Source organism: Lingula anatina, chromosome 1 (genome assembly GCF_051362555.1).
Source record: "Lingula anatina isolate TDL-2025a chromosome 1, LinAna3.0, whole genome shotgun sequence".
NCBI classification, from domain to species: Eukaryota; Metazoa; Brachiopoda; class Lingulata; order Lingulida; family Lingulidae; genus Lingula; species Lingula anatina.
Window position 1 is genome coordinate 50569788 of NC_141767.1, and position 25326 is coordinate 50595113.

General features: G+C 33.8%; 3 protein-coding genes across 11 annotated transcripts in view; 2 read left to right on the plus strand and 1 right to left on the minus strand.

Annotated features, from left to right (window-relative positions):
* The window catches only part of LOC106153657 (mitochondrial ribosome-associated GTPase 1), a 13494-nt gene extending 7191 nt beyond the window's left edge, over positions 1-6303 (plus strand). For 3 of the 4 annotated variants that reach the window (XM_087000336.1, XM_087000334.1, XM_087000335.1), the window contains exons 5-12: positions 489-608; positions 735-791; positions 932-1028; positions 1125-1186; positions 1762-1858; positions 4383-4464; positions 4894-5000; positions 5308-6303. In XM_087000336.1, the coding sequence (XP_086856462.1) occupies positions 489-608; positions 735-791; positions 932-1028; positions 1125-1186; positions 1762-1858; positions 4383-4464; positions 4894-5000; positions 5308-5423 (738 nt within the window). In that variant the 3' untranslated portion in view covers positions 5424-6303. The remainder of the gene's footprint in view (positions 1-488; positions 609-734; positions 792-931; positions 1029-1124; positions 1187-1761; positions 1859-4382; positions 4465-4893; positions 5001-5307) is intronic. The other variant, XM_087000337.1, reaches the window with a different exon arrangement.
* Positions 6304-6392: 89 nt separating this feature from the next.
* On the minus strand, positions 6393-11043 carry LOC106153717 (deoxyhypusine hydroxylase). Its single transcript, XM_013527770.2, has 4 exons — positions 10628-11043; positions 7754-7836; positions 7309-7555; positions 6393-6974 (listed from the first exon to the last, which is right to left on the minus strand). The coding sequence occupies exons 1-4, from the start codon at positions 10908-10910 to the stop codon at positions 6676-6678; spliced, it is 912 nt and encodes a 303-aa protein (XP_013383224.1). The 5' UTR covers positions 10911-11043; the 3' UTR covers positions 6393-6675.
* A 69-nt stretch (positions 11044-11112) lies between these two features.
* LOC106153716 (guanine nucleotide exchange factor C9orf72) lies at positions 11113-25087 on the plus strand. 6 transcript variants are annotated; one of them, XM_087000328.1, is made up of 10 exons: positions 11113-11286; positions 11559-12100; positions 12639-13357; positions 14369-14488; positions 15554-15682; positions 15948-16082; positions 16289-16479; positions 23739-23796; positions 24020-24123; positions 24411-25087. In XM_087000328.1, the coding sequence occupies exons 3-10, from the start codon at positions 12677-12679 to the stop codon at positions 24598-24600; spliced, it is 1608 nt and encodes a 535-aa protein (XP_086856454.1). In that variant the 5' UTR covers positions 11113-11286; positions 11559-12100; positions 12639-12676; the 3' UTR covers positions 24601-25087. The 6 variants fall into 6 exon arrangements, with proteins under 6 accessions (XP_086856454.1, XP_086856453.1, XP_086856457.1 ...); XM_087000327.1 differs by having other exon boundaries at positions 12653-13357; XM_087000331.1 differs by having other exon boundaries at positions 12653-13357; positions 16292-16479.
* The last annotated feature ends 239 nt before the right edge of the window (positions 25088-25326 follow it).

The window sequence follows — 25326 nt, forward strand, 5'->3', positions numbered from 1 at the left end:
ATTCTTGTTGATTGCATTTTTACAGCTTGTCAAGCACAAAACTGGTGGCTGTGTCCCTTATTTTGTGTATGTGGGGGTCTATACGAATGCGCTTGCTCCAGCTGGTGGTACAATATTCGGAGGCGGTATCGCCTCTCTGATCCTCTAGTTAATTTTCACTTTTTCTCTGGTAAGTGATTGTAAATATTATATCAGTAGCTTAACTCTTTTAAAACAATTAAGTGGATATGTTTCCACTGCTTATTAGTGTATACAATCTAAAATTCTCTAATTCTTAGAATAGAGCATGAGTTTTTACTTGGTAAAGTTGTTTTATCTAACACAGCCAATCATTAATTAATATTTATATATTTATTAGGGTATTTATTTATTTTAAATTATGATGAGTTTGACATTTGTGTGTTTACATGTAGACATGATATTTTAGCTATTATTCATACTTGATGAATGAATGAATGAATGGATAATAATTTTACATTTATTTTTAGAAGGACCTTGCGGACATGTCAATGCAAAGCCAAGTTGTAGCCAAGTTAAAAGAAGAGGGCATGGCAAGAGTCTTGTTCACAAATTGCAAGGATCAGTATGGTAGTGCTCTAACCAAAAAGGTGCAGTATGAATACAAAAAATTAATCTTAGAACTGTATCTGCCTTTGTGTACATAGCTAATGTTTTAAGAATGGCAGTTTATGCTTTTACGACAAGTCACATCTTGGATTTTAATTGCTTTACAGCTTATTCCAGCAATCTTAGATGTGGTTGAGGAGTACCCAAGATACAACAGAAGTGAGGTGTGTATGTTACATAGTTTTAATATTGATGTATTGTAAAAACATCTGCTTAATCAGAACAGCATTCTCTGGCTTTAAGATTTATTCATGCTTATAATTTGAAATAAACTTGCTAGGCTAAAATTACTCATTATTTTTAGGCAGATGAGCTGAAGCTCCTTGTTATAGGTGTACCTAATGTTGGCAAGTCATCCTTGATAAACAGTTTAAGAAGAATGCACATAAAAGGAAAAAAAGGTGTGGTATAAATTATTAAAGAATTCTTTTTGATATTTGTTCATGTACCACTACAAATTTGTCCCTGTCTTTATGGTGTTATGTTATACTATTCAGGTAAAGCTACTTCTGTTGGAGGAGTTGCAGGCGTAACCAGAAGTTTAATGGAGAAAATAAAGGTAATGTTTGTACTTCATTAAAGCTAGTAAATTTTGTTTAAGAAAACTTTTACTAGCAGTGAGGATGAATGTCAGAGGTAAATTATGTGATGAACATTTTATAAATGTGAACAATTCTTTCTTTTATAGCCTCTTAAGTAATTTTATAATAACCAAGCAAATCCTTCATGGACAACATATACACACACACTTATGTATCTAGTACCCATTCATTTATTTATATTTTAATATTTTAAACTGTAAAGTCTTAATGATAAGAAATAAATATAGGTGTACAAAATTCAAATCTGCACATTTTTAAAATGCACAAGAGTGAAAATTGTGGTGTCCTTCGTGCCTTCTTTTTCATGTGTTACTCTGGGTCTTTGTAAATATTATTTTAAAATAAAGAATGATTTCATCTATATTACTGACCAAACGTGAGATTGGTTAAAACCTATCAAGCATTATGTAGGCAATGGAAGCACTTGTCATAGATCAGCAAATTTATTCCCTTAGCCTTTTACCTGTCATACTATAAAGCTTTTATAAGAGCTTGGTGAAGCAATAGACTTTAAGTTCGCATTTTTTTGCAGGTGTGTGAAGACCCTTTGATCTACCTCTATGACAGTCCAGGAATCCTGCAACCAAATATCAAAGATGTTGAAGTTGGAATGAAACTGACACTGTGTGGTGAGCTTGCTGAACATTGCTTATGGACTTCAATGCTTCAATTTTAAATTAGTGTTTTGTGTGAGACAAAAAAAAAAAAAGATGTTCTTGACTAATTTTTGCATTCTTACACCATCAGTTTAACTCAACAAAATTGTTATTGACTCATTGAGGTACAGAAATGTATACCCATGCTAGATATGTATTCCATTAATAAACAGTATGTAGTTATATGTCAAATTCACTGAAATGAATTCCATCGGTTTCCCCTCATTGAGGGTACTGGTTTATGATTATCAAAATACCAAAAAGGAGTTTTTTTTGTGCATCTAATCATTCAATAATACCTTTCTGCTGATTAAAAACAATAACAAGGCAGCAAAGCTGTCAAATGTACAGACAAAAAGCAGGAAATAACAAAATAGGCTACTGTCAATTCTGATGCAAAAGTACATTATGTTAAACTGCAAATTCAACATCAAATTTTAATTATGCTCAACAGGTAATACCAATGTAAGTAAAATGTGAAACAAGCATAAAGCTTCAGGCCCATGGGAGTTCAAGTTCACACTTTGAAAATGTAAAACTTCCAGAAAAAGAAGTCAATTAGACTGCTTTTCCAACTCAGGCTGCATTTCAGTCCTGTATTTCTTTTTTGAAAGTTTGGCAATCATAAGTAACATGGTTTTCCCATAATGGTCATCATGGCAGCAACACCCAAAATTGTGTTTTCTTCTATTGTGATGCAATATTACATAATGGTTAACAGCATAATGACAATCAATTTTTAATAACAAAATATATGTATCATGGATTTTCAGAAAATGTGACTAGCATGGGTCTTCAAGCCTGTGGAACTTCAAAGTCACACCTTGAAAATGCCAATATGTGAAAAATTAAATTTTCACAAAAAAAAACTGTTTATCTGGCAGATTGCATTGCCTACTGAAGCTGTATTTTAGTCCTATGTTCTTTTCCTGTAAGTTTGAGAACAGTAAGTGACATGGTTTTTCTTAAAAGGTAATCATGGGAGCAGTGCCCAAAATAGGTTTTTTTCAAATTTTGATGCAATGTTACATAATGTTTAACAGCATAATGACCATCAATTTTTACTAATAAAATATTAGTATCATTGATATTCAGAAAATGTGACTAGCAAAGGTCTTCAGGCCCATGGAACTTCAAAGTCACAACTTGAAAATGCCAAAATGTAAACAAGACAGCACTGTTCTGAAATGTTTTTTTCCCCATTTTTAACAATTTTTAACATAAAACAAAATTAACAGTTTACTGCCATTTTTATATGATCAACTAAGAAAATTGATGACATGAGAAAAGTATCAATAGAGCAGTGTTAAATGTCCAATTTCTTCCATTCTGAGATTCTGAACATAGTGAATGATTGAATCTGACAAATTGCAATGATATGAGTTTATTTCCATTTTTGAAACTCTATTATACAATACATGATAACAAGTTTACCATCATTTTTACATAATCAACTAACAATGTTGTAAAGATGCAGGAAATGTCAAACAAACACTTTCACGTATCTTATTAGTTTAATAATGAGACTGTTAACATGCCTAAAAATTGAATCTGAAGAAATGTGAAAAAACAGCATACCTTCTAAAATAATGGCACGATTATGCTGATTTACGAACTCAACCTGCATTTTAGTAAAATTGACCACTCCTGTGACTTTCATGACAATTGGCCCATCTGTTTTTCTTATATTGTGTTTACAGTGTTGCATATAGGCTGAAAAGTGTAAAAAACAGCATAACTAGTAAAATAGTGGCCCGATCATGCCGATTTTTGAACTTGACCTGCGTTTTAGTAAGATTGATTACTCCTGTGAGTTTCATGACAACAGGTCTATCGGTTTTCCTTGAAATGTGTTAACAGTGTTGCATATATGCTGAAAAGTGAAAAAACAGCATAACTACTAAAATAGTGGCCCGATCATGCCGATTTTCGAACTTGATCTGCGTTTTAGTAAGACTGATTACTCCTGTGAGTTTCATGACAACAGGCCAATCAGTTTTCTTTGAAATGTGTTAACAGTGTTGCATATATGCTAAAAAGTGAAAAAAACAGCATAAATTCTACAATAATGGCCCGATCATGCTGATTTTCGAACTTGACCTGCATTTTATGAATATTAGTCAGCTCTGTAAATATAAAGCCAAAAAGTAAAACTGTCTTCCACTTATGGTGTTAACGCTGAAAGTGCACGGCGACGGCGACAGCGACGGCGACATGATCGGCGACGGCGACGACAGACGCAGGTGATGGCAATATGTACAGGCACATCTGTGTCTGTACATAAAAATCCCTCTTGAAGTATAAAGCATGTTAGCATTTATACAACTTATTGCTAAGTGTAAGTATATGTATAGGCACCTCAGTGTTTATTAACGATAGAATTTCAGTCAGGCATTAGCAGGGATAATGTATCGAATAAATCTATTATATTTTGACTAAATATTGGCATAAAATAACATATTTTAGTTGATTCAGTCTTGTTTACATTTTGTTTCAGCAACAGTTCAAGATCATTTAATTGGTGAAGTCACCATTGTAGACTACATGTTATACTGGCTAAATAAACATGGATATTTCACGTGAGAGAATTCAATTCTTGTTTTCAAAAAGAAATGTATCAAATTGAGAAAAGTTAAAAGGATGTATACAAAGATGTAGTTATATGTCAGTCATTTATTCATTGTCATTTATTTCTGAAACATACTACCTTTTGGCACATGGTCTAAATGCTAAAATATATGTTTACAATGGCAAGTAACTATGTATCAAGTCATGAGGATAAATGCTAATATTAATTTTTCCTGCATTTCAGTTCACATACACAGCTTAATTCCACGCATTGTTTGAAGTAAAGTAGTAATATTTGTTTATCTTTTATGTTATTTATAAAAATTATGTTACCCAAATACTGCTGATATAAATCATTTTTGTAGCAAAGACATTAACCTTAAGTTTCCTCATGTATGGCAATGCCATTTTTATCAAATGTCATCTTTATCTGTGTTTAGGTATGTGAAACATTTTGAATTAGATGAGCCTGTGGATGATGTGAAGGAATTTCTTGCCCATATTGCAAGAAAACACAAGAAAATACTAAAACAGAAATCGGTGGAAAGTAAGTTTAATTTTGCTTCAGCTTTTTTTTTTAATTTTAGTTTCTCAGACATGAATTTTTTCGGCAGAATCACAAAATTTCAGATTTTTTAATGCAAATTCTGAAGTGTTCTGAGAGTTTTCAAGTCCAGCACCACAATAAATGTTCAGATTATTTTTTTCAAACCCAGGTTCATGTCTGGTTTCTGTTTGGTGTTATTTCATAAAATTTAACCAACTGCTACTTTTTCCACTTAAAGTTAGTTACTTTTCTAATTTGACATGGATGTTTTTTTTCAACGTACACATTAATATTCCATATTTTTCAGCAAATCAGTACGTTTACAGGCTAGACTTTCAAAGTGCAGCAGTTATAGCATTAAAAGCATTCAGACAAGGGAAGCTTGGCAAATTCACCCTTGATGAAGATATAATTCCATGCTGAAAATGCTGGAATCGAGTTGTGCTGCTGGGTTGTCCACGTCCGTCTTCTACACGTGGAAGTGAATTTTAAAGTGAATGTAAATATTTGTTTTAAAAAAAATTCAAGGGATAACTTCACATGCTACAGAAGATACAGCTTTATCATGACTTTAGTGGAATATCAAACTATAGTTTAACATCTACTATCAAATGCAAGTCACCATGAAAGTACAAGAAATGCATGTAACTGCTCACTCTGCTTAAGCAAAGTGCATAGAGTGTAAAAAGTATTTTTAATTGTTACTTAAGGGCATTTTTTATTTTAGAACTTTACACAGATAGATAATAAATACTCATGTGTGACTAATCATGTCAGAAACAAAAGTTATTACTTCTGCAGGTCCATATCCTTCATTCAATCACATTAACTGATTTCTGAAACTTGCATCTCCATATCAGTGGCACCCATGCACACTTAGATCAAGAGTGCAGAGTTGCTCACCAACTGATTGATGATGATAGAGCCATTTTCCTTCTTGTAAAGAAAACTTATAAATAAATGCAGTCTATGCAAGGTAAACACTAAAGAAAAGTTAATATCATATCTGCCGTTCACTATTGGTATCTTCTTAATAAACTACATGAAAAGTTGAGACAAGAACATCAATTATGCTTGATGATTATGGGCAATGGTCCATATAAACTTCAGTTTTTTAGTTGATTCAAGCATAAGAAAATGTTAATTTTAAATTTGCTATCATACGTTTTTGAAATGAGTTAGAAATAAACTGCACAGTTTGACAAGGTTTCTAATTTTTTATGTAGAATTGGTGACCTGTTGCTGTGACAAACATATTTGTAATTCTGCTCAATATCTATAATAAATGATATATTTATCTGTATTGTGTATGTGGAGAATAGTTCAACTTTATATCACAAAAATTTGCAGTGGTTGTTCAGATCGGAAGCATATGAAGAACAAAACCAAGGCTGAATTTTTTTGGTAAGATTTCTTGTGAAAGAGTACTAGATCTAGTAAACAATACTTTAATAGACAGTCTAGTTAACACATTTTTATCGAGGAATTGAAAACATACAGTGAGAAAACTATGAAACACCATTTTGTGGTCCTATACAACATACCAAAAAGTGGCTTTAATATCACTGATAACAACCTACTTTTGCAATTTCTATAGCTAAATTTGAAATTAAAGAGATTTTCATCAGCAAACCAGACATTATTTATAATTGCACAAATAGGGCATCAAAAACTCTCATAAATCCCCCTTGGCCCACTGAAATTGATTACTCATTTCGTATTCACATATATCTAATGCAACTTCACAGCTCTCCTTTACAACTCTCTCTGAATCTTTGAGATAGTCCTGCAAAACTGTCATGCTCTCTTCTGTTGCTATAGAACCCAGTGCTTCAGCACATTCATGTCGGACCATTGGATGCTCCTGTAAGTCTTTGAGATTTTCAATAAGCTGTGTTACACAAGCTGGATGCTGCATCTGTCCTAGTACATAGGCAATCTCATGTCTGAATAGAGCACTGTTGCATTTTAAACCTAAAGACAAACATGAAACCTAATTTAAAAACCTGTGTTTCATTTTATTGATGCCTTCATTAATTTCTTTAGTTGTGGAAGCTTCATCATAAGACATTTCCTCTGCTTCAATTTCAGCATGACAAAACTGAATGTATGATTATAAGTATCACTAAGGAAAAACCTAATTTTCAACATATAAGACTATTCTATTTACTTCATATCTTTTCTATTTATTTATACACAATCTTACTTATTTATACATAATGCAAAGCATTTACATACAATAAAAATATTTTAGCTTTAAATTACAACCAATCAAATGCATTTTAAGGGAAAAAAACAATATTGTTACCTTCAGCCAATGCTAATACTGATGCAGAATCCCCTATGTTCCTGAGCGAAAACATTGCCCTATATCTTTGAAACAGTGGCAACTTTTCATCCAATAGTGTCTGTTTCAAAATATGGACACTGTCTTCAGCACAGGGTGGAGCTGGGTCAACTGAGAAATATGGGTTTTCTGTTATGGCCTCCCTTTTGTTTGTATCACTATGCAGCCATTCCAATCTTTTCAGAGCCAACTCGCAGGTTTCAGATAACTGGAAATAAGAATTAACACTGATAAGGCAGTCAAATGATTTATGAGGTATTATCAAAGTACTATCAAATGAGCCTTAAACTACAAATAAAAATCTACATTTAATTTGATACATTTCAATCACTAAAATTAAACAGCTCATGAGATATTTATTAAATTAGAAAATGTGTAACAGCTTTTAAAATTGCCTTGCACGTACCTCTAAAATTGGATCTTGTAAATATTTCTTTAGTACAGCAATGACTTCCTTAGAATTCACTCCAATTGCTCCTAGTGCTTCCCCTAGTGATACACATGCACATTGGATTAGTTTCTAAATTTAACCAAATTCAAATAGCTTTTAATGAAACAAAATATTACTAAACTTTCAATTTATTTTAAGTTAAGACTTAACACACGTGTATTAACTTACTGGTATATAAGCTATAATACCCCGGTATTTTAATGAGTATTAACTGTGGGAGTGTGAGTAGATTCTTAAAGGACAATGTTCATGTAAAAATCCATTTCTCGAATTTTGAAGATACAGCACTCAATCTATACACTAGAGGTATGTTTTAATCGATCCCCGCCATTTAAAAATTATAAAAACAATCTATTAGTAGAAAAAAAGCGTTTTAGTAAACCTCACCTCAATATGCAAAAATGAAGCAACAGATCTGGGTCACGTGGTACTGTGACGACAATCACGATAAAGGTCTATGAGACTCAACTGAGCTGCAGGTGCATACAGACGGAGAAGTTAAGGAAAGTTGTGTTGAACGGAGTTGAGGAATTTTCGTTATGCCTCGGTGTGTTGCCGTGGGATTCACCAAAATTGCAGCTCTCGTTGACAATCTTTCTTTGTCTGTGACGGTCTTCCGTGACTTACTTACTAACTTCGGTGACAATAGTTGCGATGCTCTAGATCATGGTCACCTCAGGTGGTTTAGATCGTATCAAGAGCTGGTAGTCTTTCAGATTAACTGTCATCAGTTGGCAAACTTACTGATTGCTGATGCATTTTAAATGCATTGTAGTTGACCAAAAGCTCGTTTACAACAAACCTGTTAATTATGCACCGCTGCAATTCACAAGCCAGGTAATAACAGGTATGAAACTCGTCTTGGTGGGCTTTCATATTTTTCAATATATCTCATTTATTTCATGGGGTTATTTTATTGGTATTTGTAAATGACGTTAAATATCAATACTTAAACAATTAAGTTCAAACACGGTCGCGAACATTAATAAAAGAAATTGCTCTCAGGGTATCTTGAAGCTTCCGTGGAAGAAAACGTGTTGAGGAAAAACAGGAAAAAGAGCGTTATATTAAAGAAAAAATGGGAACTGCTATAATAAAATGGTTCGTTATCCTAATTCGTTTATGCTTTGAGGATTTGTTTCTGAAGATTATTTCATCTGAAATATTAAAGAATTTAAAAGATTGATTATTTTATAACTTGAGACGCAAATTCTGCGTCAGTACGCAATTTTTTTTTTTTTTTTGCAAATTTGTAAGCTTATAACAACATGCTATAAAGATCTACTCTAGAAAAAAATTTGCTTGGGTAAAATTGAGTACGGAATGAACTGGAGACACTTGGCTTGTCATTAAGTTTACACGAAAATATGTCAGGTAACTTTATACTGTCTTTGAAAGAGTAAAGATTGAAAGATAATTTTAGACAAACTTTGACGGGGGAAATACCTACAAAGAGTAATGGGCTATTTCGCCAACATCTTGTTGAAAATTTTACACTGCAATTCTATTCAAATAAGCTAAGGAACTAATTGCCAAATTAATACTCTCATCACATAACAGGGGGGTAACCAGACCTGCAAAAATTGTACGCACATATTTAAAAAGATAACAAGCACATACAGCAAAATGTAGACTTACGCAAAACATGAAGGACAGCGTAATCACAGCAAATGTACCTCATATAGTAGCTTAATTTCCATTAATAATAAAATCATCATTTAAGTCAAAAATATTCTTGCGATTTAATAACTATTTTAATTTACCCAGAACGGTATATTTATTTTAAAGGCGGTTAACTGAAATATAGTTTTATGATTTGTTTGTGAAAATTGCCCATGTCACCCTGTTAGTTTGGAGGTCTAAGCTGGATCAAGTCCGTGTTAACATTCCTATGAAGTTGTGCAGGAAAAGTTCTTCCTTTCTTTCTCTAGCTCCTCGATAAACCTGGTGTTCAGATTTTATCTAGTACCCCCAGGTCTACGGGAGCTGCGCTTTGTAACTAACGCACAGGTAGATTTTTACCTGAGATAACTGGAGTAAAGCTTAGATAGAGAGTGCGTTCGATACAAGCAAGACAAATTGAATGCCATTTAACCCTCTAATTAAGAGGTAAAGGAAGTTCCAGGTAGATGGATGATTAAGATAGGACTTGTAAAGGTAACAGGCATTGTTTACCTCAGTTTAATAAAAGTATGCAAGACGGAGTGTCAGCGGTTTAATAAAATAACTTGAAGTTCACAAATAACATGGACCTCATATGCAATAATCAACATTTCCCTTCACTCATTCAAATGCAGTGTTTTATACAACTTGGGATAACCATAATGAAATGCTTGTTAAAGAAATGACTAGACGGGAAATGGTTTTACACAGCTTCACGAGGATTTAGACCCCTCGGGTAAGAGATTTGAATGAGTATAAACTTTTATCAGAAGCCAGAGAAGTCATCTTACAGGTGGACAATGCAGCTCAGTTTGACAGCTAAGCACGCTCTGTTCTCCAGTGGCTCGATTGTCGTCATTGGACCACGTGACCACATAGCTCATTAACTCCCAGGCCGAGCAAATAGGACGTTTTTTAAAGCCAAAAATTTACAAAATGAGCTTTTAATTTGTGTATTTGGATAAAGATATCGTTAGTTGGGCATGTTTTCTGAAGAATATGTTCCGTTCAGGCCATTCTGACGGCATGAAGCAAACCCTTTAAAACATGCAAATAATGTTAAATTTCGTACATTTTATTACGTTGTTCGTAACAACTATTATCATAGCAATGTCGGTTTTTTACTTACAGGCTTATAGTACGTCTGTGCTGGTAAATTTTACTGACCTGCTTCGTGTCTTACTATGGGGTCTTCGTTAACATTTTCCAACACTTGAATCAACGTTGATATGGCCATGGCGTCTTGCATCTGCCCTAAACAGTATGCACATTCATGTTTTAATAAGGCTGAAGAATCAGAAAATCCCTTCGATATACACTCTATTGCATCCTTTCCACCAATGTTCTTCAATGCGAATAAGGCGCGGTATCGCTGTTTCATCGGTCGGCTATCGTCCTGCAGAAGTTGTCCTATTGAGAGAATTTGGTCCCTAGTAAAATTCTTCGCCATTACGAGCTTGAAAAAGTAAAGGGATTGTAAGACCACTACGTGTATACCAAGAAATATGTGAAAATGTTAAGTAATTTAACCAACCCACGTTTCGTGATGAAACGACCTTCACCTGTAATACAGAAAATGTGGAATATACACAACGTGGAACATACGTGCCTGTTATAACAGACTACATTAAGAACGCTGGAGACAGGGGAATCAGAGATGCACTTTTTATCAGTTTAACTCTATATGGAATAAAAAACACACGGAATATTTGTATAATAATTTCACTGACGTGCCGTCAAATGTAAACCCGATCTTAGTTTCTTACGCTTCCATCACGGGAGAGCCGAGACACCAAAACAAAATTTGTTAGAAGCACTGAGTTGCGGTAAGAAATTGGAACTTAGTGATTTATGGTTTTTTATGCCTTTTGTTCGCATTGCTTAACGATCTAATATAGTAGTGCCAAAGTCCATATTGTTCAGTGTGTTTGACTTATCGCTCGGGTACAAGATATTGTTCACGCAAAATCATACTTTCCATAGGCTATTACAGGCGGAAAATGATATCGTGGACCCGCAACTGTTATCTTATCAACCGCACCGAGACTGAATTTATTACTCCTAACTGATTATAAAAAAATTGAATCATTTTATCTAGGTGACGGTCAGTGCGTCCCACAATATTACGGATCGAACAATGACAAAGGCAATGTAGGTATTGTGTTTCTACAATACAGTTACATGAACATGTACATGTAGTACTAACACACTGTAACTGTATTTTGGAAAAAAAGTATGCTCTACACAGCCGTCACTGGTAAAGCAGATTCCTTGAGCACAGTTTGAGCTGATAGAGGATTGTACTCAAACAACTACTAGTGGATATACCTGTGGCATTCCATATCAATGAGGCCTGACTGGACTGCTCAGTTTCTTTATCGAGAAGACATAACACTTTTACTTCTGAATTATTTGCTGTTCTCAACAATTGTTCTGACATTTGTGATATTTTTGATGATCCTGACCCAAGCCTCATCAGATGGTGATGATCCATATCTTGATGCATTTGCCATTATGGCATTGATGGGTACATCTTTCTTTATATCTAATCTACTGCTTGCACGATATATGGTCCAGGCTATGATAGTGAGCAAGGAGATACGTCGCATAAGGATTTGAAGATAGTACATACATACTATAGTGAGTTTTAGCATGATGTGAGATAGTAATAGTTCATAGATCATTATTTGTACACAAGCAAAACGTTGTGAAGCTTGAATTTTTAAAGTACTTAGCATATGGTCAACTTGAACAAAGGCCTCCATCAGAGTGAATATAGATATTATTTTTGACTGCTTTGTAAGCTAGTGTAAAAGCTTCATAATCTTTAATGTTTTATGTATAACTAATGGTCTTTGTGCTCTATATATAAAAAGCTGATGGATTTTTTTTTTGCAGAAATAGAGCTAGTTTTGAATTTCGTAATGGTCTCTTTATATTTCAAAATTTCATTAAATTTCATGTTAATTACCTCCCATTGGTCTTTCTTTACATATACCTGATACAGTTTTATTGCATATACTAGTTCCATGAAGGAATTTTACAGTTACCATATTTTATTACTCTTTAGAAATCAGGTTTTACTAGGGTGTTTGCTTTTTTTGAGCACTTACAACGACAATTAGCCATGAAATTTCTTACATCTAATATATCGCCATATTGATTGTAATTTCAGTAGATTTTTTATTTCAGATACATCAGTACCATTGCAACATCATGACATCAACTGAAATAACAGTGGGGATGGCAGACACTTTTAAGGACTGTGATACTAAAAGCATGGAGGACATTGATGAGGAAATGGAGTCCCTAAGCATTAAACCTAGTGAGGATGAATCAGAACTTATAGTGGATGGCTTCATGGTCAGTGGCACTTTCACAGATGTAGCAAGTAACCAGTGTAGGACGCCAGTTATTCCTAGTTTTGAAGAGAGTAGTGACACTCTGGTAGAGGGCCCTGACAGTAGGGCTATCAGCCCTGTTGGACATAGCCTCACTGCAACAAAGCTCAAAGTGAGCTCTTCCAATCTGATCCAAGCAGTGGTTTTATCACTATGGGACAACATTGTAGGACCAAGGATACTTCATGTGTGGAAAGGGGAAGCGTGCAATGAAACTGTAGAAACTTTTAAATATCTTTCCATCTACACACTGAATGGGGAAATATGCCGTGATTTAACCAGTGGAGGTATAGACACAAAATTTTATGTGATGTCTCGCAGAAAACTGTGCGTTTTAGCACTGATTTTTGGGGCAAAGGGCAAATGTGGACCAAGTGTGCACTGTCTCTCTGTTGTCATGTCTAGTAATGATTTACAGAAATATGTCACTTGGCAGCGTACTCTTCATGCTTGGCTCAAGAGGAGAATAGCAGTCCTCCGGGTGTTAATGGAAAAGGTACTTATGAACAAAATAGAATTTATAGAGGTCAAAAGAAACAAAAAGCATAAGAAGTGGTGAAATAACATGAAACGTTATATAAGTAGCTCAGAATAAGTTATAATTAAGGTCCCATTAACTTATACATTACACACGATCCTTAAATGTTTTTTTACTGTTACTATCTTTTAAGGTTAAAATTAAAATTTTGTAATTTACCAAAAATGTGGCATATTGCTGTGGCATATTGCTATGCATATTATAGATTGGGATTTCAGTAAACATGAATGTGAAAGGTAAAGAGGCTTGCAGCATGCAAGATTTTCAAGTATTCCTATTTTATATATAGATAGCTGCCTTAATCTCCAAAGGCACATAACATCCTGCCTTAGTATAAAAATTCATATCTGCTGCTCAAAATTTGCAGTTACATAATGTGAAGATCATGCCTCTGAAACAGCTATGAGGCATAACAAGGGAACATTAACAACAACCAATGTTGATGTTTTGGTTTCAATATTCAGTTTCACTACTTTTTTATATAATCTAAACAGAAAAGCGTAGTTTTTAAGTTAGATAAATTGTGCCTTGCAGGATATTTCATCCTGGTTCATATTGTAAAACTATCAATTCCAGCATGTTAAGTGCTAATTTTTAAAGCATTCATTAGAAGGGGAATGTTAAGAAAAAAATTGTTGCAGAGAAGCTATGCATGGTGCCTATAGTCAGATACCTTGAGATTGGGTATTATGTTCTGTTTTCTGGGTATATAATGTTTTTTGGTAGTTGTCTATGTTTCCTGGTTATGTGTCGTGACTGTTTGATGAAGCAGGGATGCATGTAATCATTCACTATATTAACTAGGTGAACAAATAAGTGATTTTTTAAAGAGTACAGTTAATTTTTAACTCCAGAGAACAAGGGGCAAAGGTTGAGAACCCAGGATATATGCTATTTTTTTTTTCAAACAAAATCCTCAGTATAGTTCTCTATATATCCTAAATAATACACTTTTATTATTATTTTCAGGATGAGTATGACAAAGGCATACATTTTCTGAATGCCTCCATTAATAAAACCATGAGGATGCTTCAGTCTTTGCAGTTGGATGGCTTGCCTTCTTGCATCAAGGTAGGTAAAACCTTACAGGTATGTATTGATTCTCTATTTAAGTCTGCCTTCCCTTGAAATATCGATAAAATCCAACCTATGCATACCTTTTGGCATTTCTTGAACTGTTCAATTTATCTAAGGGCGCATTCCCATAGATTTTAGATCGGTCTATCCCCGTGGGGAGTCTCACTAGATTACTGTCAGATAATCCGGCTTACATGTCTGTCCCGCCTGCTACAAGCTATATGGGGATAATTAACTTCCGTGCGCGGTCGGCTGACTGCAATTTAGCGTGAACCCCAGGGAGTTAGGTTGATCTAGTAAGATCGATCTAAATCTCTGGGAATGCCCTTTAAGAGAAAATACCACTGTTTACAGTGTTTTTTAAAGGGATAACAACTATTAGCAAGATATCCATATTTCACTAAAAATACATTGCAAACAACTCACAGAAATAAAATATAATCTATTTTACCACCAAAATGGCAGTAAACACATTTATTCTGGAGTTTGTACTTGCCATCACATCACATGGCCTCCATAGATGGCTACACTTTGTAATAATGTCGTAAGAGAATATTACAAAATAAGACCAAACTTTTTAGAAAAAAAAACGGGGACTAACTTTGAATGTGGGAATGGATTCATTAACCATTGGGACGTATGGGAAAATTGTCCTTTATCCCAGGAAAATTCATTTTTGGCAAAAATGAACAGTTGTTATCCCTTAAATCTATCAGAACTAAAATTCACAAAGTAAGCTTAAAAATTTATAGCATGTAGCTGATGGAGATATATGCGTCTGATGATGAATAGTAAAGTGGTTTGAAACAAGAAATTATCAAGAGAAGGAGCGGAAAAGATCTCACAAATCTAATAGGCTGTTATTGGAGATTTGCACATTCAAATGAGCACTCTAAAGCAATGGGTGTTATGAAAGCAAAACTAGCAGCACTATGGGGTGGATCAATGGTTTTTTGGGGATTTTGCCATTATTTAAGTTTCAACAATATATGGTTCAACTAAAACATTTTTTAAGTGGAAGGAAATATTTAGTTTCGTGGTTATAAAAATATATTATAATAACTTGCTATTTTACAGCTGGAAGATACTTATTTTTACAACGAAGATTCTTCAAAGGATTTTTTGCTTAGAAAATCTATCACTTCTCATCTCATGACTTGTGGACGAAGTGTTGTCACTGGCACAGTTGACAGTGAAATTAATAAAGTAAGTTATCCTCCAATTGAAATGAACCAGTCATTTTGACCACAGTATAGTTGAATACTATTCATTTTGGCTGAATGATATTTTGCACTATGTGTATGTATCGGAAATGAATCACTGTAGATACAGATAAGATGATATTGTGGTTAAGAAAATGGATTCTTATTTTGTGTTTAAAAGCATGCAACACACTTTCCTTTTTTTTTCACTTAAAATTTTACAAAGTAACTAGGACTACCAAAAATAAAAACAAGTTATATCTTTTCAGATGGTTTCCACTTTGGCTTTGTTCAATACTTCATCTGAGAGACAGTGCAGTAGATTTTGTAGCCATGAGAGAAATTGGCCATACCACCATGATCTATGTGTGCAAGGATGGCTTCCTCCTTCATACAATCTGAGGGTAGATAATATAAACATCTCATTCTCTGTTCCAATTGAGTGATTTTCCTGCATAAATAATCAAAGAATCAGAAATAACCATAAAATCAAGTCTGTTAAAACATTTCTTTTTTTTCTTTTCGGAATGTGATTATTTTGTACCCTTATGTATGAAGACTCCTAAGCAATTAATTGTCATTTTGTATAAGCTGCAGTACTTTTTTACAGCAGTCAGTATTGGATAAGATTCCATTGGGAGAGATGCAATGTGCTGAATATCCTACGTCCATAATTGATGTAAAGACACACGAGGTCAGACAGACACTACCTGTAAATGAACACCACACAAGACGGCATGATTTCTTATCACAAGAGGTCACTCATCCTTACTCAAAACATGATGTCAAATATCCAGAGAAGTGAGTGTACTTTTCCTTATGTTATGGAATATTTTGCTGTTTGCTTTTACACAGGTCAGTTCCCATAGCAAACAAAGCTAAGATAAGAAGCTGAAGAAAGCTGACCAGACAGTGGACTTCAACTTTGCACGGTTGACAGAATATATCTCAACATTACAGAAAAATATTTGTTTTAAGCTGTTTGACACTATCAGTTCATTTCACTAAATGCCTATTATGCAAATTAAACTACACTACATGGAAGAAAAGATACTAAAATTGTAATTACAGGCCTCATAAATGATAATTGCTGTTTACTAACACGAGCCTTATATTTGGGAGCACAAATGCACAAATTACCGACTCCAGCCACAAATTAGGTACCCCAATATAAAGTAGAAGGACTGACATAAAGGTCTGATGTATAGATCAAGTTTCAAAATTAGCCTGAATAGTTCATTTTTGTTAAAGTTATGCTGTTTTTTGTATATGGGTGAGTTTTCCTCGGATTCATTTCTCAGGGATGTTAATAGTATTAAACTTATTATATTTGTAAAAGTATTCTTTGACATTTTTCTTCATCTTAAAAATTTTGTGAGTTGATTATATAAAAATGATGGCAAGTCTATCATTGTGTAATAAAGTGTCAAAAATGGAAATAAACCTAGATCAGTTCAGTTTGTCAGATTCAATCCCTCACTTTGTTCTTAATCTCAGAATGGAGCAAATTGGACATTTAAAATTGTTATATTGATATTTTCCCCATTTAACATTTTTTATGTACAGACACAGATGTGTCTGTACATATAGCCATCATCTGCGTCTGTCGTCACCGTCGGCGCCGTCGTCGCCGTCGTGCACTTTTACCGATAACACGATAAGTGGAATGGCGTTTTTGCTTTTGGCTTGAAATTTACAGAACTGGTGAATATACCTAATACGCAGGTCAAGTTCGAAAATCAGCATGATCAGGCCATTTTTAGGGAAGTTATGCTGTTTTTTCACTTTTTTCAGCATATATGCAGCACCGATAACACGATAAGTGGAAAACCATTTTACTTTTTGGCTTGAAACTTACAAAACTGATGAATATTCATAATCCGCAGGTCAAGTTCGAAAATCAGCATGATCGGGTTATTTTTAGGGAAGTTACGCTGTTTTTTCACTTTTCTCAGCATGTATGCAGCACCGATAACACGATTAGTGAAATAACATTTTACCTTTTGGCTTAAAACTAACAGAACTGATGGATATTCATAATACGCAGGTCAAGTTCGAAAATCGGCATGATCGGGCCTTTATTTTAGAAGTTATGCTGTTTTTTCACATTTCCTCAGATTCAATTATTAGGCATGTGAACAGTCTCATTATTTAACTAATAAAATACGTAAAAGTGTTTGATATTTCCTGCATCTTTACAACATTGTTAATTGATTGTGTAAAAATGATGGTAAACTTGTTATCGTGTATTGTGTAATAAAGTGTCAAAAATGGTAATAAACTCATCATTGCAGTTTGTCAGATTCAATCATCCACTATGTTCAGAATCTCAGAATGGAGGAAATTGGACATTAAACACTGTTCTATTAATATTTTTCCCATCTCATCAATTTTCTTAGTTGGTCATATAAAAATGGCAACAAACTGTTTATTTTGTTTTATGTTAAAAAAATGTTAAAAATGGAAATAAACCCATTTCAGAACAGTGCTGTCTTGTTTACATTTTGGCATTTTTAAGATGTGACTTTGAAGTTTCATGAGCCTGCAGACCTTTGCTAATCACATTTTCTGAATATCCATGATACTAATATTTTATGATTAAAAATTGATGGTCATTATGCTGTTAAACATTATGTAATATTGCATCAAAATTTGAAGAAACCCCTATTTTGGGCACTGCTCCCATGATGACCATTTAAGAAAAACCATGTCACTTACTGTTTTCAAACTTACAGGAAAGAAACATAGGGCTAAAATACAGCTTCAGTAGGCAATGCAGTCTGTTTGGTAATTTTTTCTGGCAATTTTTTCTGGCAGTTAAACAGTTTTTTGTGAAAATTTAATTTTTCACATATTGGCATTTTCAAGGTGTAACTTTGAAGTTCCATGAGCCTGCAGACCTTTGCTAGTCACGTTTTCTGAATGTTCATGTTACTAATATTCTATTATTAAAAATTGATGGTCATTATGCTGTTAAACAGTATGTAATATTGCATCAAAATTTGAAGAAACCCCTATTTTGGGCACTGCTCCCATGATGACCATTTAAGAAAAACCATGTCACTTACTGTTTTCAAACTTACAGGAAAGAAACATGGGGCTAAAATACAGCTTCAGTAGGCAATGCAGTCTGTTTGGTAATTTTTTCTGGCAGTTAAACAGTTTTTTGTGAAAATTTAATTTTCCACTTATTGGCATTTTCAAGGTGTGACTTTGAAGTTCCATGATCCTGAAGACCTTTGCTTGTCACGTTTTCTGAATGTCCATGTTACTAATATTCTATTATTAAAAATTGATGGTCATTATGCTGTTAAGCATTATGTAATATTGCATCAAAATAGAAGAAAACACAATTTTTGGTGCTGCTGCTATGATGAGCATTATGGGAAAACCGTGTTATGACTGTCAAACCTTTAAAAAAGAAACACAGGACTAAAATGCAGAATGAGTTGGAAAAGCAGTCTAATTGGCTTCTTTTTCTGGAAGTTATACATTTGAGTGAAATATTCATTATCTTTTTTGCATATTCATTGTGGGACTCGGAGCTCCCATGGACATGAAGCCGAATGGTAATCAAATTTTCTACATGTCCATGCTATTTATTGTCAATAAACAAAGATTGGTGATAATTATTCTATAATTTATTATGTAATGTTACATCAAAATTGACAACAATATTTTTGAATTGCTACTGCAAACATTATGAAAAGAAAACTGTGTTACTTATTATTATTTTTAACTTACAAGTATGATTTTTAGGATTGGCATGCAGTTCAAATTAGAAGGCCAGGTCAATTGGGTTCTCATTTATTATTGAATTTATGCAATTTTGTGTGAAATTTTCATTTTTCTCATTCTGGCACTTTCTAAGTATAAACTTGAACTCTGATGGGCCTGAAGCCTTATGCTTTTACTTTCGTCGTTGTTACCTGTTGTGCATAATTAAAATTTGATGTTGACTGTGCAGTAAAACATAATGTATTCTTGCATCAGAATTGGTAGTCTCCTATTTTGTGCATTATTGTTTTGTGCTTTTCTTAAGATGTGACTTATGGGCCTGAAAGACCTTTGAGAGGGTCAGTCTGTTAATATTCCTTGGGTATCACTTAGCTAATTTCTGAGTTATAAAGTCATTTGCCTAATTGATAGGCCATTAAAGGAGATTACATAAAGCACACTTGTTGATGTAAACTCCCAAAAGTTAAGCTCTCTGCTAGATTAATAATAAGGAAGCAGTGATAATTATGCAGGTTATTATATATATATATATATATAATTTATAATCAAAGATTAAAAGTTTGAATAGCAGCTTCATTGAAATTATATTTACCTCAGGCTCTGCCTAGGAGGTTATATTTTCACCCCTGTTTGTCTGTCATCAACATAACTCAAAAAGTTATGGACCGATTTTGCTGAAATTTTCAGGAACTGTCAAAATTGGGCCAAAGAGGACAATGATTAGTTTTTAGTGGTGGTCTGGCTCAATAATCAATCAATAATCAACAATAATCAACAATTGCTGCCTTGGCAGAGGTCTGCACTCTCAGTGGTTTTCTAGTTTTGTTATGTTTTCCTTTACAATTTTTTCTCAAACACTTGCATTTGTGACTTTTAACTCTCATCCGCTCGAGGCTCTGCACATTTTCTGTATTTCCACATAAGCAATTGTATTGTTTTATATGTCTTTAAACATTATATAAAATTATTTTATGCACTGTCATCATTTTTCAAATATTGAGACTTTCATCATGTGACTATAGTCTCTCATGGTCCTGAAACTGTATTCTTATTGAAGGGGTGGATTGAGACCATCTTCTGGGTCTTCTTGAAGACAGGTTATTAAAGGACAATGTTCATGTAAAAATCCATTTCTCGAATTTTGAAGATACAGCACTCAATCTATACACTAGAGGTATGTTTTAATCGATCCCCGCCATTTAAAAATTATAAAAACAATCTATTAGTAGGAAAAAAAGCGTTTTAGTAAACCTCACCTCAATATGCAAAAATGAAGCAACAGATCTGGGTCACGTGGTACTGTGACGACAATCACGATAAAGGTCTATGAGACTCAACTGAGCTGCATGGTGCATACAGACGGAGAAGTTAAGGAAAGTTGTGTTGAACGGAGTTGAGGAATTTTCGTTATGCCGTGGGATTCACCGTGGGATTCACCAAAATTGCAGCTCTCGTTGACAATCTTTCTTTGTCTGTGACGGTCTTCCGTGACTTACTTACTAACTTCGGTGACAATAGTTGCGATGCTCTAGATCATGGTCACCTCAGGTGGTTTAGATCATATCAACAGCTGGTAGTCTTTCAGATTAACTGTCATCAGTTGGCAAACTTACTGATTGCTGATGCATTTTAAATGCATTGTAGTTGACCAAAAGCTCGTTTACAACAAACCTGTTAATTATGCACCGCTGCAATTCCCAAGCCAGGTAATAACAGGTATGAAACTCGTCATGGTGGGCTTTCATATTTTTCAATATATCTCATTTATTTCATGGGGTTATTTTATTGGTATTTGTAAATGATGTTAAATATCAATACTTAAACAATTAAGTTCAAACACGGTCGCGAACATTAATAAAAGAAATTGCTCTCAGGGTATCTTGAAGCTTCCGTGGAAGAAAACGTGTTGAGGAAAAACAGGAAAAAGAGCGTTATATTAAAGAAAAAATGGGAACTGCTATAATAAAATAGTTCGTTATCCTAATTCGTTTATGCTTTGAGGATTTGTTTCTGAAGATTATTTCATCTGAAATGTTAAATAATTTAAAAGATTGATTATTTTATAACTTGAAACGCAAATTCTGCGTCAGTATGCAATTTTTTTTTTTTTTTTTTTTGCAAATTTGTAAGCTTATAACACCGTGCTATAAAGATCTACTCAAGAAAAAAATTTGCTTGGGTAAAGTACGGAATGAACTGGAGACACTTGGCTTGTCATTAAGTTTACACGAAAATATGTCAGGTAACTTTATACTGTCTTTGAAAGAGTAAAGATTGAAAGATAATTTTAGACAAACTTTGACGGGGGAAATACCTACAAAGAGTAATGGGCTATTTCGCCAACATCTTGTTGAAAATTTTACACTGCAATTCTATTCAAATAAGCTAAGGAACTAATTGCCAAATTAATACTCTCATCACATAACAGGGGGGTAACCAGACCTGCAAAAATTGTACGCACATATTTAAAAAGATAACAAGCACATACAGCAAAATGTAGACTTACGCAAAACATGAAGGACAGCGTAATCACAGCAAATGTACCTCATATAGTAGCTTAATTTCCATTAATAATAAAATCATCATTTAAGTCAAAAATATTCTTGCGATTTAATAACTATTTTAATTTACCCAGAACGGTATATCTATTTTAAAGGCGGTTAACTGAAATATAGTTTTATGATTTGTTTGTGAAAATTGCCCATGTCACCCTGTTAGTTTGGAGGTCTAAGCTGGATCAAGTCCGTGTTAAAATTCCTATGAAGTTGTGCAGGAAAAATTCTTCCTTTCTTTCTCTAGCTCCTCGATAAACCTGGTGTTCAGATTTTATCTAGTACCCCAGGTCTACGGGAGCTGCGCTTTGTAACTAACGCACAGGTAGATTTTTACCTGAGATAACTGGAGTAAAGCTTAGATAGAGAGTGCGTTCGATACAAGCAAGACAAATTGAATGCCATTTAACCCTCTAATTAAGAGGTAAAGGAAGTTCCAGGTAGATGGATGATTAAGATAGGACTTGTAAAGGTAACGGGCATTGTTTACCTCAGTTTAATAAAAGTATGCAAGACGGAGTGTCAGTGGTTTAATAAAATAAATTGAATTTCACAAATAACATGGACCTCATATGCAATAATCAACATTTCCCTTAACTCTTTCAAATGCAGTGTTTTATACAACTTGGGATAACCATAATGAAATGCTTGTTAAAGAAATGACTAGACGGGAAATGGTTTTACACAGCTTCACGAGGATTTAGACCCCTCGGGTAAGAGATTTGAATGAGTATAAACTTTTATCAGAAGCCAGAGAAGTCATCTTACAGGTAGACAATGCAGCTCAGTTTGACAGCTAAGCACGCTCTGTTCTCCAGTGGCTCGATTGTCGTCATTGGACCACGTGACCACGTAGCTCATTAACTCCCAGGCCGAGCAAATAGGACGTTTTTTTAAAGCCAAAAATTTACAAAATGATCTTTTAATTTGTGTATTTGGATAAAGATATCGTTAGTTGGGCATGTTTTCTGAAGAATATGTTCCGTTCAGGCCATTTTGACGGCATGAAGCAAACCCTTTAAGTTTATATTGACTGGTATCTATTTTTTTCTGTTGGAAGACCATCAAAATGGAGGATGGATCAACATAGATACTTTGGAAAACTGTCAGAAAATATCTCAGGGTCCACTCCTGTTATTGACCATGTTACCTGTTGTGCATGATTAAAATTCAGTGTTGACTGACAGTGCTATTATAAGCATTATTTATTATTGCATCAAAATTGACAAAATGACCTTTTTTGCATCTTTATTTTCTGTTTTTTTGTCTGTACATTTGACAGCTTTGCTGCCTTGTTTTGGTTGATCATTTAAAAATGAAAGTAAATTGATGTTTATGTATTTTGTAATAAGTGTTGAAAATGAAAATAAAACATTTCAGTACTTGTGTACAGATTGTAATTTTTAAAGTGTGACTTTCAATTTCCATGGGCCTAAAGACCTTTGGTAGTTGCATTTTCTAAATATATATATGTTACCTGCAGTTCACAACTTAAAATTGATGGTGATTATAAGCTGTTAAGCATTATGTAACATTGCACCAAAATTGAGAAAAATATTTTGTGTACTGCCACTACAAATACTCTCAAAGGAAAACTGTTACGTAGTCATTATTTTGTGACTTACAAAAACGAATGACATACGGCTCAAATTGGCAAACCAGGTCGATTCGATTATATTTCTCTTGTTGTCTGTACATTTGACAGCTTTGCTGCCTTGTTTAAATGTATTTTTAAAAAACGTTTTGACATAAAATAACTTCTCCTTTCAGAAATATTCTTGACAACCTCCAGTACCCAGAAAACTTGGTGCACAGATTTATGAAAGAAGTGAGTTGAAAAAAATGACACAGATACACCTGAGCTTATTTTTGTTTTTACTTAACTCTTTTGGTTTTGTTTTTTATTTATCAGAATCACAATATTTAATATGCATATAAATATATAATTATTATAATTTGTTTATTTTTGTAAGAAAAAACTAAATTATGTACTGCATGCTGAAAAAGAGGTATTATTTCATAGATGACAATTTTAATTGTGAATTTCACAGTTATTTGCAATTCCTGTTGGACTGAGGCTTTCATTCATACAGCTTTTCATCAGGACCATAGAAAGAAAAGCTTTGGTCCTTATTAAGAGTGCAGAGGTAGACAGGTGAGTGTAGCAAGGTAGAGTTTCCAGTATTATTGAACTGTGCTAAAATTTCCTGTTGAAAACATACCATATAAACGAAAACTAAGGTTATTTTAAACTCTTTTGCTAGCATGAGGTTCATATTTTGTTCTGTATTTGGTTACACGAAGAGCGAATGACCAATGAGAAATTGTAAAGTAGTTTATATATTTTGCAATTGGTAGCTGTTGATATAATGAAGACAGACTTTCTGTTAATTTGTATGAACATGGTGGGTGATTTAGATGTGTTGCCTTTTTTGTTTTTAGTGACCAAGGAAGGTCAGCACCAAAGACAAATCCCAGGAAGTTGCGTCAAGATTTAGGACTTCAGTTAGAGGGAGACTTCAGAATAGTTTTAGCAATGGCAGAAAAATTAAAACCAGGCATATATACCTATCTGCTAGGTGACTCACTCAATCATGAGCTAGCAAGAAATATTTCTTTGTATTCAGTTTGACAGCTGAAAATGTCATTGAAGAGATATGATCAAAATTAATATGAAGGAAAAAAATTACATTTCCATTCACATTCCCAGTTTATTTGATTACCTTTGTTTTTATGGTACTTTTTGCATTTCATGTAGTTTTCAATTTGGTTGCACAAAATTATTTCTTATTTTTTCATAGTGCCTCTGGTCAAGGCTAAGGCACAAAATGATTATGTATTCTACTTAAGATTGAGTGTTTTGATATTGATGTTGTAGTTTGATGTTAAACATACTAGTTCAAGGCAAGAAGCATGTTTCAAATCTAAGATATTAATAGAAAATAATTTATATTGTTTAATATTTTTCTTTTCTCTCTTTTTCTTTTTTCTTTTTCTTTATTATTATTTTTTGATTACATGTTTTTTATGTCACTAAGTCATGCCACGTCTTGTCTAAAATGTACTTTTTTGTGCAAAGTGAAGATGCAAGCAAAGCAAATAAACGTTTGACCACGTGATGCCAATTCTTTATTTTTGGTATTTTGCTTGAAATTTGCTACGTTTTCCAAGCCATTTATCATTTATTATGTTTGTGAGTGTAGCCTCTATCTTTGCAAATGCCAGATGTCACTGACCATTACTTATGATATCATGCAGACAGTTTATGTATGTAGGCACTGCCCGTGTCTTTATGTATATCTGATGAACCTCTACCTGTGCTGTTGCCTTCCAGTACATTTGTTCATCCCGTAAGTGA